This window comes from Ranitomeya variabilis, chromosome 4 (genome assembly GCF_051348905.1).
Source record: "Ranitomeya variabilis isolate aRanVar5 chromosome 4, aRanVar5.hap1, whole genome shotgun sequence".
Taxonomy (NCBI): domain Eukaryota; kingdom Metazoa; phylum Chordata; class Amphibia; order Anura; family Dendrobatidae; genus Ranitomeya; species Ranitomeya variabilis.
The window spans coordinates 746092944-746111372 of NC_135235.1; the positions used below are offsets into that span (position 1 = coordinate 746092944).

The 18429-nt window shown below is 44.0% G+C and overlaps 2 protein-coding genes across 2 annotated transcripts in view; both read left to right on the forward strand.

The window, feature by feature from the left end:
* The window catches only part of LOC143768074 (uncharacterized), an 804664-nt gene that overhangs the window by 761628 nt on the left and 24607 nt on the right, over nt 1–18429 (forward strand). The window lies entirely within an intron of this gene.
* LOC143767108 (uncharacterized) lies at nt 13711–18364 on the forward strand. Its single transcript, XM_077255129.1, has 4 exons — nt 13711–14401; nt 14482–16870; nt 17761–17818; nt 18059–18364. The coding sequence occupies exons 1-2, from the start codon at nt 13711–13713 to the stop codon at nt 16716–16718; spliced, it is 2928 nt and encodes a 975-aa protein (XP_077111244.1). The 3' UTR covers nt 16719–16870; nt 17761–17818; nt 18059–18364.

Genomic DNA, 18429 nt, shown 5'->3' on the forward strand with positions numbered 1-18429 from the left:
ACCATGGGCCCCTTGACAACCCCAACTGGACACAGACATTGATTTCCAGTCCAATACTGGATTATGGACCTGTAGCCATGGCAAACCCAACACGACCACATCATGCAAATTATGCAACACCAAAAAGCTAATATCTTCCCGATGTGCAGTCGCCATGCACATGGTCAACTGGGTCCAGTACTGAGGCTTATTCTTGGCCAAAGGTGTAGCATCAATTCCCCTTAATGGAAAAGGATGCTGCAAGGGCTCCAAGAAAAAACCACAGCGCCTGGCATACTCCAAGTCCATCAAATTCAGGGCTGCGCCTGAATCCACAAACGCCATAACAGAGTAGGATGACAAAGAGCAAATCAAAGTAACGGACAAAAGAAATTTAGGCTGTATAGTACCAATGGTGACAGACCTAGCGGACCGCTTAGTGCGCTTAGGACAATCAGAGATAGCATGAGTGGAGTCACCACAGTAAAAACACAGCCCATTCTGACGTCTGTGTTCTTGCCGTTCAGCTCTGGTCAAAGTCCTATCACATTGCATAGGCTCAGGCCTCTGCTCAGAGGACACCGCCATATGGTGCACAACTTTCCGCTCCCGCAAACGCTGATCGATCTGAATAGCCAAGGACATTGATTCATTCAGACCAGCAGGCGTGGGGAACCCCACCATAACATCCTTAAGGCCCTCAGAAAGACCCTTTCTGAAAATTGCTGCCAGGGCACACTCATTCCATTGAGTAAGCACAGACCACTTTCTAAACTTCTGACAATACATTTCAGCATCATCCTAACCCTGACATAGAGCCAGCAAGATTTTCTCTGCCTGATCCACAGAATTTGGTTCGTCATAGAGCAATCCAAGCGCCAGAAAAAACGCATCTACATTAAGCAATGCACGATCTCCTGGCGCAAGGGAGAATGCCCAGTCTTGAGGGTCACCACGCAACAAGGAAATAATGATCTTTACTTGCTGACTAGGGTCACCAGAGGAGCGAGGTTTCAGAGCAAGAAACAGTTTACAATTATTCTTGAAATTCAGAAACTTAGATCTATCCCCAGAAAACAAATCAGGAATTGGAATTCTAGGCTCTAACATAGGATTCTGAACTACATAATCCTCAATGCTTTGTACATTTGCAGTGAGATAATCCACACAAGAGGACAGACCTTGAATGTCCATATCTACACCTGAGTCCTGAACCACCCAGAGATTTAGGGGAAAAGAAAGGCAAAGCACACTACAGAGAAAAAAAAATGGTCTCAGAACTTCTCTTATCCCTCTATTGAGATGCATTAACACTTTGTGGCCAGCTGTACTGTTATGGACCTGGTGGTTAGGAGCACCTGGAATGACCTGATAGTCAAACTGCAAAATAGAGCGAGCTCTGGGAAGTGGGAGCTCTGCTGACCGCAACCCTAATCCTATTATCACACACACTAGAATTAGCCGTGGATCGTGCCTGACTCTGCCTAGACGACTCTTCACAGCCTGAGAGGTAACTACCCCTAAAGAGAAATAAAGCCTCACCTTGCCTCAGAGAAATACCCCAAAGGGAAAGAGCAGCCCCCCACATATATTGACTGTGAGTTAAGAGGAAGGCACAAACACAGGAATGAGACAGGTTTCAGCAAAGGAGGCCAGTCTTACTAATAGGCAGAAGATAGATAAAGGGATCTTTGCGGTCAACACAAAAAACTACAAAAAGCCACACAGAGTGAGCGAAAAAAACCCGCACCGACTCACGGTGCGGTGGTGCCACTCTGCAACCCAGAGCTTCCAGCTAGCGAGACAATATCATGATAAGCAAGCTGGACAGAAACTTAGCAGGTACTCAGAAATATATTCAGCACACAAATGAACAACAAATGAGCTTAGCAGGGACTTAGCTTCCGCTGGAGTAGACAGGTCATCAGGAGATCCAAGTGAGATCTGAACCAGTACTGATACATTGACAGCTGGCATCAAGTAACGACCTGAGCAGAGTTAAATAGAGGAACCAGCCCAGTTCCTAAACGATGCAGCTGAGGAAGCCACTTCAAGACCAGCAGCTCCACTTTCAGCCACCAGAGGGAACCCACGGACAGAACTCACAGAAATACCATTCCGGACCACAGGAGGGAGTTCGAGAACAGAGTTCACAACAGGGGATGAGTGGAAAACTGCTTTTCTCACTAATGAGGGGTTGTTTGAGAACTTAGTCATTCCTTTCGGTCTGACCAATAATCCAGCAGTCTTCCAAAATTTCATTAATCATATATTCTCTGACTTTATTGGGCGTTTTATGGTTGTGTATTTGGATGACATACTTGTCTACTTGCCCGATAAACAGGCTCACATTGGTCATCTTCGGGCAGTTCTCCAAAGGCTCCGGGAACACTGTCTCTTTGCTAAGTTAGAGAAATGTTCATTCTTTGTTCAGGAACTATCTTTTCTGGGGTTCATTGTGTCTCCTGAGCAGTTTCGCATGGATCCTAAGAAGGTGCAGGCCATTGTTGATTGGGTTCAACCTCGAGATTTGAAAGGTCTGCAGCGTTTCTTAGGATTCCCCAATTATTATCTCAAGTTTATAAGGGGGTTCTTGCAGATAGTTCAACCTCTCACAGATATGACTCAAAAGGGGGCTGATATCAAGAATTGGTCAGCAGCAGCAGTGGCGGCGTTTCAGTTTTTAAAAAAACGTTTCATGTCTGCTCCAGTTCTAATTCAACCGGACCCATCTGAACCATTTATTGTTGAGGTGGAAGTCTCAGAGGTGGGGGTGGGGGTGGGGCGGTGTTGTCCCTGTGCCTTCTTCTCTAAGAAGTTCTCTCCTGCAGAGAGAAACTATGATATTGAGAATCGAGAACTTCTGGCTGTGAAGTTGGCCTTTGAAGAATGGTGGCATTTTTAGGAGGGGGCTGTCCATCCTATTACCGTAGTTGCGGACCACAGGAACCTAGCTTACATTGAATCTGCTAAAAGGTTGACTCCTAGGCAGGCGAGATGGTCACTTTTTTTCCAGTTTTCCATCACTTTTCAGCCAGGATTCAAAAAGTCAGGGCTGATGCCTTGTCATGCAGTATGGATTCGGTGTCTCCCCCCGAACCTCCATCCTTCAGCCTGGGGTGGTGGTGGCGGGTATTTCTACCATGTTGGAGTGGGAGATTCGGGAAGCTCAATCTCTTGCCCCTCTGGCTAAGCCAGTGGATAAACTTTTTGTACCAGTACAATTTCGTCTCAGGGTCCTTCGGGAGTTCCACGACTCAGTTCTGGGTGGACATCCAGGGATCTTGGCCACCCGGAGGGCCATCACTAGGATATTCTGGTGGTCCTCCCTAGCCTCTGATGTTGGGGAATTTGTGTCTGCTTGTGAGGTATGAGCCAGTGCGAAAATCCCCCATAACCAGCCAGCCGGGGAATTGGTGCCACTACCAATTCCTGATAGACCATGGACCCATTTGTCCATGGATTTTATCACCAATCTTCCTCCTTCCAAGGGTAATACCATCATTTGGGTAGTGGTGGACAGGTTTAGTAAGCAGGCACATTTGTACCCTTGGCGGCTTTACCTACTGCGGAGACGTTGTCCGGATTTTTTGTGGAGTATGTGGTGCGGTTGCATGGGGTACCCTTGAATGTGCTGTCTGATAGGGGTATACAGTTTGTGTCCAGATTTTGGAGGGCGTTCTGTAAGAGGTTGGGTATTGGTTTGTCTTTTTCGTCTGCTTATAATCCGGAGACTAAACAAACCACAGTCCTCCAATAGATCTACAGCATACCACGTAACTAGGATACAAGCCCACCCTCCGAATGATGTCATAATGGCCGCAGTCCAATACAAAGTCGATCGTAAATCATGTGAACACGGAGGTGGAGGAGATTGCTGCGCAAGTCCAGTTCATTCCTGCAATAGATCTCCACTGCGCATGACACACACAGTATCCAGGATATAGATCAACCCCCAGAATGTTGCCATAGTGACCGTCGTCCAATCAGATTCTCGGTTGTCCGTCACGTGATCGCAGGAGTAAAGTAAGTTACTGCGCAAGTCCAACTCGATCTCCCCTGCGCATAGCATAGACAGCGTCCAGAAGGATCCACATGTATAACGACACTGCGCAGACTCACCATCTTCAAACAGCGCTCGCTTGATCAAATATACAGGGACATCAATATACGTGTCCCACAAGGCTTCCATGCGCTGGCGATTGTAGATCCACTATAGCTCCTCCAAAGTATATGGCAATCCAGCAGTATAAAAGTCTATTGAATTCAAAACTGAGACTCATGAGAGAATTAGGAATAAGGCACCTGCATATTGTACAGCACGAATCACCTAGGCATTATATCTAAACTGTAGCGCAGCATATCAGCACAAATACCCCAGATATAACCAACCAGAATGTGGTAACAGTGATTCAGAGCATCTGCATCATATAAAACAAAATATCCCAAATCTACATGAATCTCTCTATATATGCTAATTGACCTCTTCAGAATAAACCAAGTACAGTGAACTAAAAAAGTGCACCATACATGGCTACACCAAAAAGTACAACAGCTCCCCTGGGAAAGAGAATGATCATAAAATAACCGAACAGGAACCCACAAATACATATTCCATATTTAGTTACTGAATATCGGGGGAATTATCAATCATATGCATTACAACAAACCAAAGAAGCTGGTCTAACCATTATTGGCATAAGTACACCATATAAACACAACATAAAAAAAGGAAACTTATATAAATGTGAAAAATATATGAAAAAATATATAAAAAATATATACCAGAAGAATACTGCAAGAAATATAAAAAGACCACTAGAGACAACAGCTTTGCTGGTACTCCAAATTCATCCCCCTAGGGTGTAGGGTATCTAGCTCAAAAATCCATCTTAATTCTTTCCTTTTCAAAAGGGTAATGCGATCACCACCACGTCGCATCACTGGTACATCATCAATCACCATATACCTTAGTTGGTTGACCGAATGTCCCTTATCATGAAAGTGTCTTGGTACAGGTAAATCCAATAATTTGGTCCTGATCGTGCTTTTGTGCTTGCTAATTCTCGCTCTGACCTCCATTGTGGTCTCCCCCACGTAGAAGAGACCACAAGGGCAGGTCAAGATGTCTGCCCAACATACACAACATAACTGCCCCCTTGAGCATGTTACTGCAGCAAGCACAGCCCAGACACGGAAAATTGCCAAGACTAGGTTGGCTCAGTGTCGTTTGTAGATCTCTCTTTGAGCTACCAATATCAGAAAAAACTAGTTCATCTTTCAAGTTTATATTCCTCCTATATGAAAATAGTGGAGGTGTTTGAAACTCAACAACATTAGAGTGACCCTTGTTCAGCAGGGACCAGTGTTTCCGTATAATACCCGAGACCCTCGAACTCATGTTATTGTATGTGCTCACAAATGGAATCCTTTTGTTTGTCTCAACCTTATCCTTCGGAACCAAAAGGTCTTCACGTCTGGTAACCAAAGCCTGCTGCTTATATTTCTCAAGGTCAACCCTAGGATAGCCCCTTGATAAAAATTTACGACACATTTCCTCCAATCTACCATCAACAGACGTTTCACAAGAAACAATCCTCCTCACTCTCAATCAGTCTCTGGAGCAAATACTGAGTTGACTGTCCTTGGCCCGACAGGATGATTGGTATACTGCGTTACCTTTGGCCGAGTTTGCGTTTAACAACCGCATTAACCAGTCTACGGGCACATCCCCTTTTTTTTGCAACTATGGGTTTCATCCACATTTTGTGGAGTTCTCCCGTTTGGACTCTGGGTGTCCTGGGGCAGATGGGACAATCCAACGGTTGGGGGAGTTATGGCGGGAGGTCCAAAGGAACATTACAAAGGCTTAGACTAAATACAAGTTCTTTGCAGACAAAAAACGGTCCGTGGGGACGGTGTTCCAGGTTGGGGATAAGGTATGGTTGTCTACTAAGAACATAAGGCTCACGTTCCCCGCTGCAAAACTTGGACCTAAATTTATTGGTCCTTATGAAATTACAGGAGCAGTTAACCTGGTGGCCTTTCAGTTGTGTCTCCCATCGTCTCTACGGATCCCCGTTTTCTAAAGGGCCCTTTTGAAACCAGTGGGGTCCTGTGGGGAGGAATCGTTGTCTTCCCTGCCACCGGTTTTGGTAGATGGTCAGTCTGAGTACGAGGTGGAACAAATTGTTGACTCTAAGATGGTTCGTCGTGCTCTCCAGTACTTGGTACATTGAAAGGGCTATGGTCCGGAGGACCGGTCATGGATTCCTGCCCGATCGCTTCATGCAGATCGGTTGGTCCAGGCCTTTCATGCCAGGTATCCTGAGAAACCCGGGGGGTCCGATGGCCCCCCGTTGAGAGGTGGGTACTGTCATGATCCAGGACAGAGTTTTGTCTCTATCCCATCCTGGTCAGATGGGGTTAATTGTATCTGCCTCTCTCTGTCAGAGGGCAGCTACTTAGTTGCCAATCTTCCTAGGTCTGGTGTCAATTATATTCCTGCCCTCGCTGAAGTGGTTGACCCTTTGTGTGCCTGTGCCTTGTGTCTGTTATCTTGTTGCTCATTTGGTTATGACCTAGCGTGACCCCTCGTTGTGAGTTTGTCTGCTGTCTTGGTGCTGTTTATTTGTTTGCTTGTTTTTTTGACTCCTGCTTTGCCCTTAGACTACCCACTTTGCCTGACCCCTCTGGTACCTCATTATCTCTCCGGTTCTGACCTCGGCATTTTCCCTGACCACGTTCCTGTCTGCCCCTTTTGCTATTTGTGCTGTCCTCTGGTTTTGACTTTCGCCTGTCTGACATTTCTCCTGCTTCACCCAGCAGTGTATAGCTCCCTGGGACTCTAGGGTTTGGCTCTGCCCCCAGACACTCCCCTGGCAGTCACATGTCTAAGGTCCTGTTCTTCTGAAATAATTATCTTTACCTCAACTACATCACTCCTCCTAGATCCCTGATTGCGTACCCGGTATACTTTCACCCCAGCTCAGGACACCCGCACGGACCAGTCTGTAAGTACCGTGCAGGGTGCATGACAGAAACAAAACGTGAAGTTTTCAGACTTATGGATAAAAGTATTACTGAAGGAGAATTTATGAAGCAAATGCTAAAACGAACATCCTGCCTATAGTGAAGCCTGGTGGTATCTGTGTGGGCTATCCCTAAAGATTTCACAGTACCAACCTTCAAAAATGATAGACATCTAGAATCTGTTGTGGAGTCATTCTCATTAAACTATCAGGAACTGTATGCGGAGTGACTTTTTTTGGTTGTACTTCATAAAAAGCTGTCTCTTTGTGGGAGTCAAAGCAGAATTTTGCCAACTCCCTTCGCAGATTCAGCTTTTCCAATCTCTGGAAAATTAATTTGATGCAGGTTTCCTCCCCTGAGCTTCCCATCCCACAGTATTAGATTTCACCCTTAAGCATCAGTAATGAAAGTTACAATCTTAGCTTCAACTACTTTCCACTCTCTTGTATTTATTCTTCTCTCCTCTTCACGTACAAAAAGCTGTTATAGTGTCTGCCATTACTACCTCTTGTGGTTGGCATTCCATAGTCTTACTGCTCTAACTGTAAAGAACCCTTTCCTATTGCCTTTCCTCTATGCATAAGTGCCCCCTGGTCCTCTGTATGGTCCTTAGAAGGATTAAGTCATGTGCCAGTCCTTTGTATTGACCACGCATGTACAGTATTTATATATGAAACCTCCTTTAGACGTGTCTTTTTTTCTAAGCTAAACAATTCCAACTTATCCAACCTTGCATCATATGGGAGGCCTCCTTCCCTTGCAATAATTTAGTTGCCTGCCTTTGATATGACTCGAACTTCTGACTATTCATTTTAATATGTGAAGCCCAAAACTGGATCTCATATTCTAGATGTTGCCTCACAAATGATTAAATGCAACTATATTTTACAGCTTTGTTCTATGTGTTTCAAACCTGCAGATATCAGAGCAAATAACAGTTGATTATGGAGTTGTTTGGTGTTGGACCCTACCATTCTCATATGGATGACCGATCCAATGAATCAATATTATATGAGCAAACAACTATTTTAATCATCTGTACATCCCATCATGCTGAGCCTTTACAAGTTGATTCACAAGCGATGAACATCATCTCAGCTTTGCCCATCACCTCAGTTTCAGGCCACTGGGCACAACTCTCTATATTCACCCCAGTTCTTTTGACACAGAGGTCCTAATTGGGATGCATTCTTGGCTTAGTCAGTCACGTTTGTCTACTTGACAGCATAAAACATCCACTTTTCTTAAATTATCTCAGTAGTGCCTCCAATGTACCCCTTCTCCCCCTCTCCCTCAGGGTCTACCAAGGTTGGTAAAGATATCAGTTCCATCTATCCCTCCTTTGTCACTGTGAAGATCTGAGGTTGTGGGTTGTAATAATCATCTGGGCAGGTTAACGATGCAACTATTTTTTATTCCTTACGTCCATGGTTTTACAGCAAATCCAGGTAGATGGCCAAAATACATTGCCCCCAGTCCACAAGATCCTCTCCCGGGGGCCACTGCTCCCATACCAAGCGATACTCACTGTCTCCAAACTTTTGGTTGGCCCACAGGTTTCTTATCTCCTGCAAGTATAGTCGTAGTGATGAGCGAGTATGCTCGTTACTCGAGTTTCTCCAAGCATGTTCAGGTGGTCTCCGAGTATTTCAGCGTGCTCGGAGATATAGTTTGTGTCGACGCAGCTGCATGATTTGCAGCTGCTAGACAGCTTGAATACATGTGAGGATTGCCTGTTTGTTTGCACAAGTAATCGAACAATCGCATCTTCATCTAGCAAAATCGGTTAAAAGTTAAAAAAAATAAATAAATAAGTAAAAGATCTAACTACCCCCGTTTCTCCCCATTGAAAATTAAGATATAAACAAATACACATCTATAAACATATAGAGTGGGCACGGAAAGTTTTCAGACCCCTTTAAATTTTTCAGTCTTTGTTTCATTGCAGCCATTTGGTAAATTCAAAATTGTTCATTTTTTCCCATTAATATACACTATGCACCCCATCATGACTAAAAAAACAGAAATGTAGTAATTTTTGCAAATTTATTAAAAAAGAAAAACTGAAATATCACATGGTCATAAGTATTCAGACTGTTCTGCCTCTTCATAATGGCTGCAAATTCCAAGCATTCTAATTATCAACTTTTTAGATAATTGTGTAACTCGTACTTACACCACCAGGCGTCCACAGACAGTTTAACTCAACTGACACTGCAACTGTAGAAAGACTAGGAGAAATGATGCTGTTTCTTCCAAAATCTTGTATTAGTTACAAAGCAACAGTAGGTAAAAAGGAGTAATCTGCACAGGGCAGTGCACATGCGTCTTGAGCAGTGGCTGCTGTAGACTAAACTGAGGAAGAAGGGAGGAGCAGCCTAATACAGAGCCCAACTACGGGAGGGACATAGGGACAATCTTTGCACAGTCTATTTCTGCCTACCAAACAAAAGGGAATTTTGCTGATTGGAGGAAAAAACTCAACACAGAGAAATATACATTACAGGTTGTTCCCATTTGTGGGACACAACACTCTCCATCTGAAATTGTCAGATTTCATAAGTCCTTGTGCAACGTAAGGAGTCAACTCTGTCCCTTGACGTCACCAAACCTGCAATGAGGAGAGAAGAAAAAACGATGCAACAATAATGCAGTAATCAAGTCCTTACTTGCAGTAAAACATAGTCCTTGAATGAAAAAATTGAAAAATGAGTCCAATAGAAAAACCCATTTTTCAGATTGGTGAAGCCGCAGCATGCCAACTCTTCCACCAACCCAAAAGTAGAAGTTCTAGTCCACAAGGGGAAGTTCAAAGTTCAGTTGGATGCTGATAGTTCTGAGTCCTAGTACGGCAGTAGTATGCAGAGGTATGCTCCCCGCTGTGGCAGAGTCCAGCGATAAAGGTAAGTTCATGTGACTCCTGCTCGAAGGAGCCAGCAGATGATGAACCTGAAATGAATGTCAGCAGGCACAATGGCTGACCAGCTTGAAGGATGTCCAGGGTGATGAGATCTGAGCTTCCGTAATGGCACCTTGGACAAACAACTTGTAATGCAGGTTGGCCCGAGATCCTTCCTAGACTCTGGTTTTCTTGGCTCAAGTTAGTAACTGGTAACCATAGAGCAAGGATTATTGTGCAGCCAATCTATGAGCGATGGCTGCGTGCTGTAGTCAAAGTTGATTGTTGTCCTGAGACCTACTCTCCAGTTAACTAATTGCAGGTCATTGGAGACGAGATGCCACTGCTCAGGTGTGGCTCTTTTAGTTTTTACTGTTAGCACGGCAGTACAGAGTCCCAGCCTTGGTGTAGGGTATGCAGGTTTTTGAAGTAAACTTGACCTTGTCCAAGTTGAAGCTGCGACATACCTTTTTGCCGGTTTCTGAAACACTCAGAGTGGCTCCTGCGGCTGTAGTCTTCGTAGATGCGTTGTAGGAAACGTAGACTTGTCTCTTGATGAAGGTTGAGTCTTTAAAGAACTACGGTGCAGGACTTGGAGTTGCTGTAAGGCCTCTAGAGACTTCTTCCCTGTCTCCCACCTTTGTTGTCTCTGAGATGATAACATAGTGTTTCTGCTAAAGGTACCGTCACATTAAGCGACGCTGCAGTGATATAAGCACTTAATTAAATTCACCGCACTCTCTTAGAATATGTAAAGAAAATTATAACAATTTATTCAACCTGACGGGAGCATAACAGAATATTGCAGCATATGCGATAAACAACAACGTTTCGGCTCAGCCTGAGCCTTTATCACGTTATCGCTGTGGAAAAAGTACATGAACAAAATAAAGTAAATAACATGAAACAAATGGTAGGATATATAAAAAACAGGAACAAAAACATCAAAATCCTAAATAAGAGATGAGGGAGTAGCAGAACACTGAATACGTCCACCGATCGAGACATCGGAGGGTGTCCAAGAAGGTGAGGAATCAAGGAGTGGAAATTTCAGTAGGGTAGAAAGAATCTCATGTATCCTGTAAGTAGGGACGGTAGAGTGAGTAAAATCATGCAGAATATAATACATATAGAGTCATAGTATTGCGTTGGTACAACATGGCATTCCAGAGTATAACATGCTAGACCAAGATGGTAGCACACTGAGGAGAATATACCCAGGTATACAGTAGGCAACATGTATGGACAATGCGCCGCATAAGTATAACATAGTATAAAATGAAACATAGCAGTCAGAGAACATGGCACAGAGCGTTTACCTTATTCCAATAGAAGATAGTGTGTGAGCAGGGATAAGTCCCAGTGGTACAGCAGATTCTATAGAGAATAGTGAATAAGGGTTAGCCAGTGAAAATCATAGCAGTGCCCATTATGCTGTATGTTTACCTTTTAGTAATAGACTGGTATGCTAAACAAATATGTATATAGCCAGAGGTTCCCCTTGTAGAGGATATGGACCTATTGGGAAGTAAATAGTACATGTTCATGTTGGTGCCCATAGTGGGAAATAAGGGTGGAAGCCTGCTGTACTGGCGTTTACCTTTGGAATCAGGATGGAGAGCGGCGCTCCCGCGCTGTGCTCAGCATGTGTCAGGTAGTCTGTTAGGGCTGTGTGTGCTGGTTAAATATCGCCGTACCGGAAGTGGACGGCGCAAACCGGAAGTGACGTAGTGTCACTACTTAGAGCCTCAGTGCGCATGTCTGGAGCTTTGTTGTGGAAACCTTGTAACTAGGCGCTTGTAAGTGGCTAAGATGGAGGCAGAGACCTGGGAGTAGGGCAGAGTGCGCATGTCAGGAGCTAGTTAAAGCAACCTTGCAGCTAAGCGCTATTGATAACTAAAATTAGAGCGCTATGTAAGGTATATAATGCCCTGGGGACCGGGTAGAGCCCGCAAATGGTCGGTGTAGGCACTGATAATGTTATGTTATAACCTCGCAGCTATATGTAACCTTGTGGCTAAGCGCTATTGGTAATTAAGGATAGAGCGCTATGTAAGGTATATAATGACCTGGGAACCGGGTAGAAGCCCAGATGGTCAGTGTAGGCACTGGTAATGTTATAACCTCAAATATATTTACAGGATATCAGGGGGAATAAACTACTAAAGATAAATTACAAAAATAAAAATAAATAAAGAGGTAAAAAGTAAAGGGTAATAAAGCCATACCAGGGGGCAGAACAAATCAGGGGACTGAGGGAAACTCACCCACTTAAGAATATTGAGAATATTGAGTCCTATAGGGTAATATTTTAACGAGTCTGTAAAAAGAGAATAAACTTGTTAAATAGTTATATCTGGGTTCTAATCTTGCCAAATCTGTAAAGAGAGAATGTAATTATCAAGTAGTAAACGAGAGCTCATATTAACCAATCTATTTCCCTGTTTAACCCTTTAGGGGCCAGAGTATCCAGCTTATAGATCCAGAAGGTTTCACGTGCTCTCAGTAATCTAACATGGTCACCCCCTCTCCTGGGGCGGGGGACTTTTTCGATAACCTGAAACTTAAGCTGTGCCACAGTGTGTTTGAATTTGGTGAAATGGTCCGGTAAGGGCAACCAGTTCTTGCCACATCTGATGGTAGATTTATGGCTGGAGATTCTGTCCTTTATATGTTGGGTAGTCTCCCCTATGTAGAGGAGGCCACATGGGCATTTGATTAGGTAAACGACAAAATTTGAGTCACAGGTATGAAAGCCGTGTATTGGATAGGTTTTGCCAGATCTAGGATGAGTTATGGTGCTGGACTTAATGACATTTGAACACGATGCACAATTGAGGCATGGAAAGGTGCCATTCCGTTGAGTGCTCAATAATCTCTGTGTATTAATGGGTCGCTTAGTGCCAACGTCCGCTCTCACAAGTTGGTCCTTGATATTGGGTGGTCTCTTATTACACATCAAGGCTGGTTCCTTGAAGGACTGTATATTCGAGTATGCTTTAGCCAGAAGTGGCCAATGTCTCCTAATGATCGAGTGAACTTTAGGGACCAACGGGTGGAACCTATGTACGAATGGGACCCTCTCTGCTGTATTTCTCGGGGGCCGAGGAGATAGAGGTGACAGAATACGTGCTTTCTCGTCGGTGAGAAGTTTGGAGGGATAGCATCGTGCTTGAAATTTAGATGACATGGTGTCTAATCTGTCGTTGAGTTTGATAGGATCAGAGACAATGCGAGCTACTCTGTTGAGTTGAGATCGTGGCAAGCTGTTTTTTAGTGAACGTGGGTGGCAGCTAGTGTAAAGTAAGAGGCTATTGCAGTCGGTAGGTTTACAGTACATGTCTGTGGAGAGATCTCCATTGGTGGCTTTAATGACAGTAGTGTCTAAAAAGGGTACTGAGTCAGTGTTGCAATAGATGGTAAACTGGAGCTCTGGGAGAATGGAATTCAGGTAGGAGTGAAAGGTTGTTAATGTATCAGGGGGGCCTGTCCAGATAAGGAAAATGTCATCAATGTAGCGATAACGTGATAAAGGCTCAGGCTGAGCCGAAACGTTGTTGTTTATCGCATATGCTGCAATATTCTGTTATGCTCCCGTCAGGTTGAATAAATTGTTATAATTTTCTTTACATATTCTAAGAGAGTGCGGTGAATTTAATTAAGTGCTTATTCAGGGCCTCTAGGTCCATTGCACCAGCACCTCGTCTTACTAGGCCGAGTGCACGCCATTTAACCCCTTTCTATACTACTACATTGGCTGCTGCACCGACCACTCCTATCATAATCTGTGCAATAATTCCATGTCTACCGATACGTTTGCATTTGATGTGGCCACAAGCTCAGATATACTGTCCCACGTGACAGGATCTAGCGAATTTCTCAGGACCCCAGTCCATGAACTGAGGACCAGGGACTTTGAAAAAGAAAGGCGTAGGCTTATTTCCTACGACCTTCATTGCACAACCCTAGCTGAATACTATAAGCAGAACAAAATACCCAGGGGCCTTAGGTGCAACCTGCACCCCACTTTATTCTCGGACATTCCGGAATACTGTGAGAAATATAAGAGGATTCTTAACAAATGCTCCTTAGACATCATAATACTAACAATTGAGTTCCTCCAGAAAGCAATAATAGAAACCAAACAGAATATTCAGAATATAGAGACACAACTTTCATCAACTCTGTCCTCAACGGAGTGGTCTACTTTGAAAACAAAGACAGAGAAAACCTTGGCAGAGCATCAGAAGGTCCTACAGGAACGTAAGAGAGCCAAATTCCAACGCGACACCGACGATTACGCCAACAACAGGGTCTACAAATGGACCGACTCCTCTACCTCAACCAGGCGCCAACCACGCTACCCACGCAGAGATGGATATTACAGCTCCGGCAGCGATTCCTCAACCAACTCCAACTACAACAGGCGACATTTTTTATCCAAGGGACGGAGGGGAGGACGCCACGAAGGAGACCCACAAGGAGAGCAAGGCGAAAGAATGACAACAAGATCTCAGGTGAGACTACCAATTTAGTAATCAACATATCAGATCATCTTCTTTCCCCTACAGAACTCGCAGTCCTCCAGAAGGGGCTCTCATTCTGCCCCACACCTAATTGGGACGCTTTGCAATTGAAAAAGGATTTGGAATATTTCTACCGGACGATTAGACTAAAAACTCATTTTGGCTCAATTACGGACAATCTGCATACCCCGATTCCTACAAGGGGCGATGGCATACCACCAGCATTATCAATCACCACCCTTGGACTTCGTAACCGGAGTAATTTTTGCCCACCGAGGACCTATCACGCGGCTGAAACATTTATCTCCTTGGTAGATAAAGAAATTGATTCTCTTATTCACCAGCAACGCCTTGGTCTTTTTCCTCTGCACTCTAACCTCTCTACCACCGAGAAACAAGCTCTGTCCTCTCTTCACACTAACAACTCAATTATAGTGAAACCGGCAGACAAGGGGGGTGCGATTGTAGTAATGAATCGTACACAGTACATTGGCGAAATCTATCGCCAATTGGCAGACACCAACACCTACGATATCATACCTAGGGATCCAGTAGTAGCCATCAGTCGCAAAATCCAAAATGTGATTGACACATATCTAGTCAAACACACTATAGATCAGAAAACGGCAACTTTTTTGGTTAACCCCCACCCGATAACACCTGTTTTTTACGTGTTACCCAAAATCCACAAATCCCTACGAAATCCACCTGGTCGCCCAATTGTGGCTTCCACTGACTCTGTCCTGTCCCCATTATCTATCTTCTTAGAGAGGATCTTGACACCCATGGTCAAAACTACCCAATCTTTTCTCCTTGACACCGGTCACTTTTTGGACATTATCAAACAACTGGGCACGGTACCACCCCACAGTACCCTGGTTACGCTAGATGTTAATAGCCTCTATACGGCTATTCAGCATACAAAAGGCATTGAGGCCACTAGACTACTGTTACACCAATCCACAATACCAGAGGATGCCATTCAATTCTGCCTAGACCTACTTACCCTAGTGCTCTATGAGAACTACTTCTTATTTGAGGACACCTTCTACATCCAGAAGTGCGGGACCGCGATGGGTTCAAATGTAGCGCCAGCTTATGCAAATGCATTCATGAACCATTTTGAGACAACTCATGTCTTTAACAACGAGCTCTATTTACAACACGCACTATGTTATCACCGCTACATTGATGACATTTTCCTTATCTGGACAGGCCCCCCTGATACATTAACAACCTTTCACTCCTACCTGAATTCCATTCTCCCAGAGCTCCAGTTTACCATCTATTGCAACACTGACTCAGTACCCTTTTTAGACACTACTGTCATTAAAGCCACCAATGGAGATCTCTCCACAGACATGTACTGTAAACCTACCGACTGCAATAGCCTCTTACTTTACACTAGCTGCCACCCACGTTCACTAAAAAACAGCTTGCCACGATCTCAACTCAACAGAGTAGCTCGCATTGTCTCTGATCCTATCAAACTCAACGACAGATTAGACACCATGTCATCTAAATTTCAAGCACGATGCTATCCCTCCAAACTTCTCACCGACGAGAAAGCACGTATTCTGTCACCTCTATCTCCTCGGCCCCCGAGAAATACAGCAGAGAGGGTCCCATTCGTACATAGGTTCCACCCGTTGGTCCCTAAAGTTCACTCGATCATTAGGAGACATTGGCCACTTCTGGCTAAAGCATACCCGAATATACAGTCCTTCAAGGAACCAGCCTTGATGTGTAATAAGAGACCACCCAATATCAAGGACCAACTTGTGAGAGCGGACGTTGGCACTAAGCGACCCATTAATACACAGAGATTATTGAGCACTCAACGGAATGGCACCTTTCCATGCCTCAATTGTGCATCGTGTTCAAATGTCATTAAGTCCAGCACCATAACTCATCCTAGATCTGGCAAAACCTATCCAATACACGGCTTTCATACCTGTGACTCAAATTTTGTCGTTTACCTAATCAAATGCCCATGTGGCCTCCTCTACATAGGGGAGACTACCCAACATATAAAGGACAGAATCTCCAGCCATAAATCTACCATCAGATGTGGCAAGAACTGGTTGCCCTTACCGGACCATTTCACCAAATTCAAACACACTGTGGCACAGCTTAAGTTTCAGGTTATCGAAAAAGTCCCCCGCCCCAGGAGAGGGGGTGACCATGTTAGATTACTGAGAGCACGTGAAACCTTCTGGATCTATAAGCTGGATACTCTGGCCCCTAAAGGGTTAAACAGGGAAATAGATTGGTTAATATGAGCTCTCGTTTACTACTTGATAATTACATTCTCTCTTTACAGATTTGGCAAGATTAGAACCCAGATATAACTATTTAACAAGTTTATTCTCTTTTTACAGACTCGTTAAAATATTACCCTATAGGACTCAATATTCTCAATATTCTTAAGTGGGTGAGTTTCCCTCAGTCCCCTGATTTGTTCTGCCCCCTGGTATGGCTTTATTACCCTTTACTTTTTACCTCTTTATTTATTTTTATTTTTGTAATTTATCTTTAGTAGTTTATTCCCCCTGATATCCTGTAAATATATTTGAGGTTATAACATTACCAGTGCCTACACTGACCATCTGGGCTTCTACCCGGTTCCCAGGTCATTATATACCTTACATAGCGCTCTATCCTTAATTACCAATAGCGCTTAGCCACAAGGTTACATATAGCTGCGAGGTTATAACATAACATTATCAGTGCCTACACCGACCATTTGCGGGCTCTACCCGGTCCCCAGGGCATTATATACCTTACATAGCGCTCTAATTTTAGTTATCAATAGCGCTTAGCTGCAAGGTTGCTTTAACTAGCTCCTGACATGCGCACTCTGCCCTACTCCCAGGTCTCTGCCTCCATCTTAGCCACTTACAAGCGCCTAGTTACAAGGTTTCCACAACAAAGCTCCAGACATGCGCACTGAGGCTCTAAGTAGTGACACTACGTCACTTCCGGTTTGCGCCGTCCACTTCCGGTACGGCGATATTTAACCAGCACACACAGCCCTAACAGACTACCTGACACATGCTGAGCACAGCGCGGGAGCGCCGCTCTCCATCCTGATTCCAAAGGTAAACGCCAGTACAGCAGGCTTCCACCCTTATTTCCCACTATGGGCACCAACATGAACATGTACTATTTACTTCCCAATAGGTCCATATCCTCTACAAGGGGAACCTCTGGCTATATACATATTTGTTTAGCATACCAGTCTATTACTAAAAGGTAAACATACAGCATAATGGGCACTGCTATGATTTTCACTGGCTAACCCTTATTCACTATTCTCTATAGAATCTGCTGTACCACTGGGACTTATCCCTGCTCACACACTATCTTCTATTGGAATAAGGTAAACGCTCTGTGCCATGTTCTCTGACTGCTATGTTTCATTTTATACTATGTTATACTTATGCGGCGCATTGTCCATACATGTTGCCTACTGTATACCTGGGTATATTCTCCTCAGTGTGCTACCATCTTGGTCTAGCATGTTATACTCTGGAATGCCATGTTGTACCAACGCAATACTATGACTCTATATGTATTATATTCTGCATGATTTTACTCACTCTACCGTCCCTACTTACAGGATACATGAGATTCTTTCTACCCTACTGAAATTTCCACTCCTTGATTCCTCACCTTCTTGGACACCCTCCGATGTCTCGATCGGTGGACGTATTCAGTGTTCTGCTACTCCCTCATCTCTTATTTAGGATTTTGATGTTTTTGTTCCTGTTTTTTATATATCCTACCATTTGTTTCATGTTATTTACTTTATTTTGTTCATGTACTTTTTCCACAGCGATAACGTGATAAAGGCTCAGGCTGAGCCGAAACGTTGTTGTTTATCGCATATGCTGCAATATTCTGTTATGCTCCCGTCAGGTTGAATAAATTGTTATAATTTTCTTTACATATTCTAAGAGAGTGCGGTGAATTTAATTAAGTGCTTATTCA

Coding starts and splice junctions, on each gene's coding strand:
- LOC143767108 (XM_077255129.1), top strand. CDS start 13,711: ATGTCTACCGATACGTTTGCATTTGATGTGGCCACAAGCTCAGATATA. Junction 14,402..14,481: donor AGACCCACAAGGAGAGCAAG/GCGAAAGAATGA, acceptor TTTCCCCTACAG/AACTCGCAGTCCTCCAGAAG.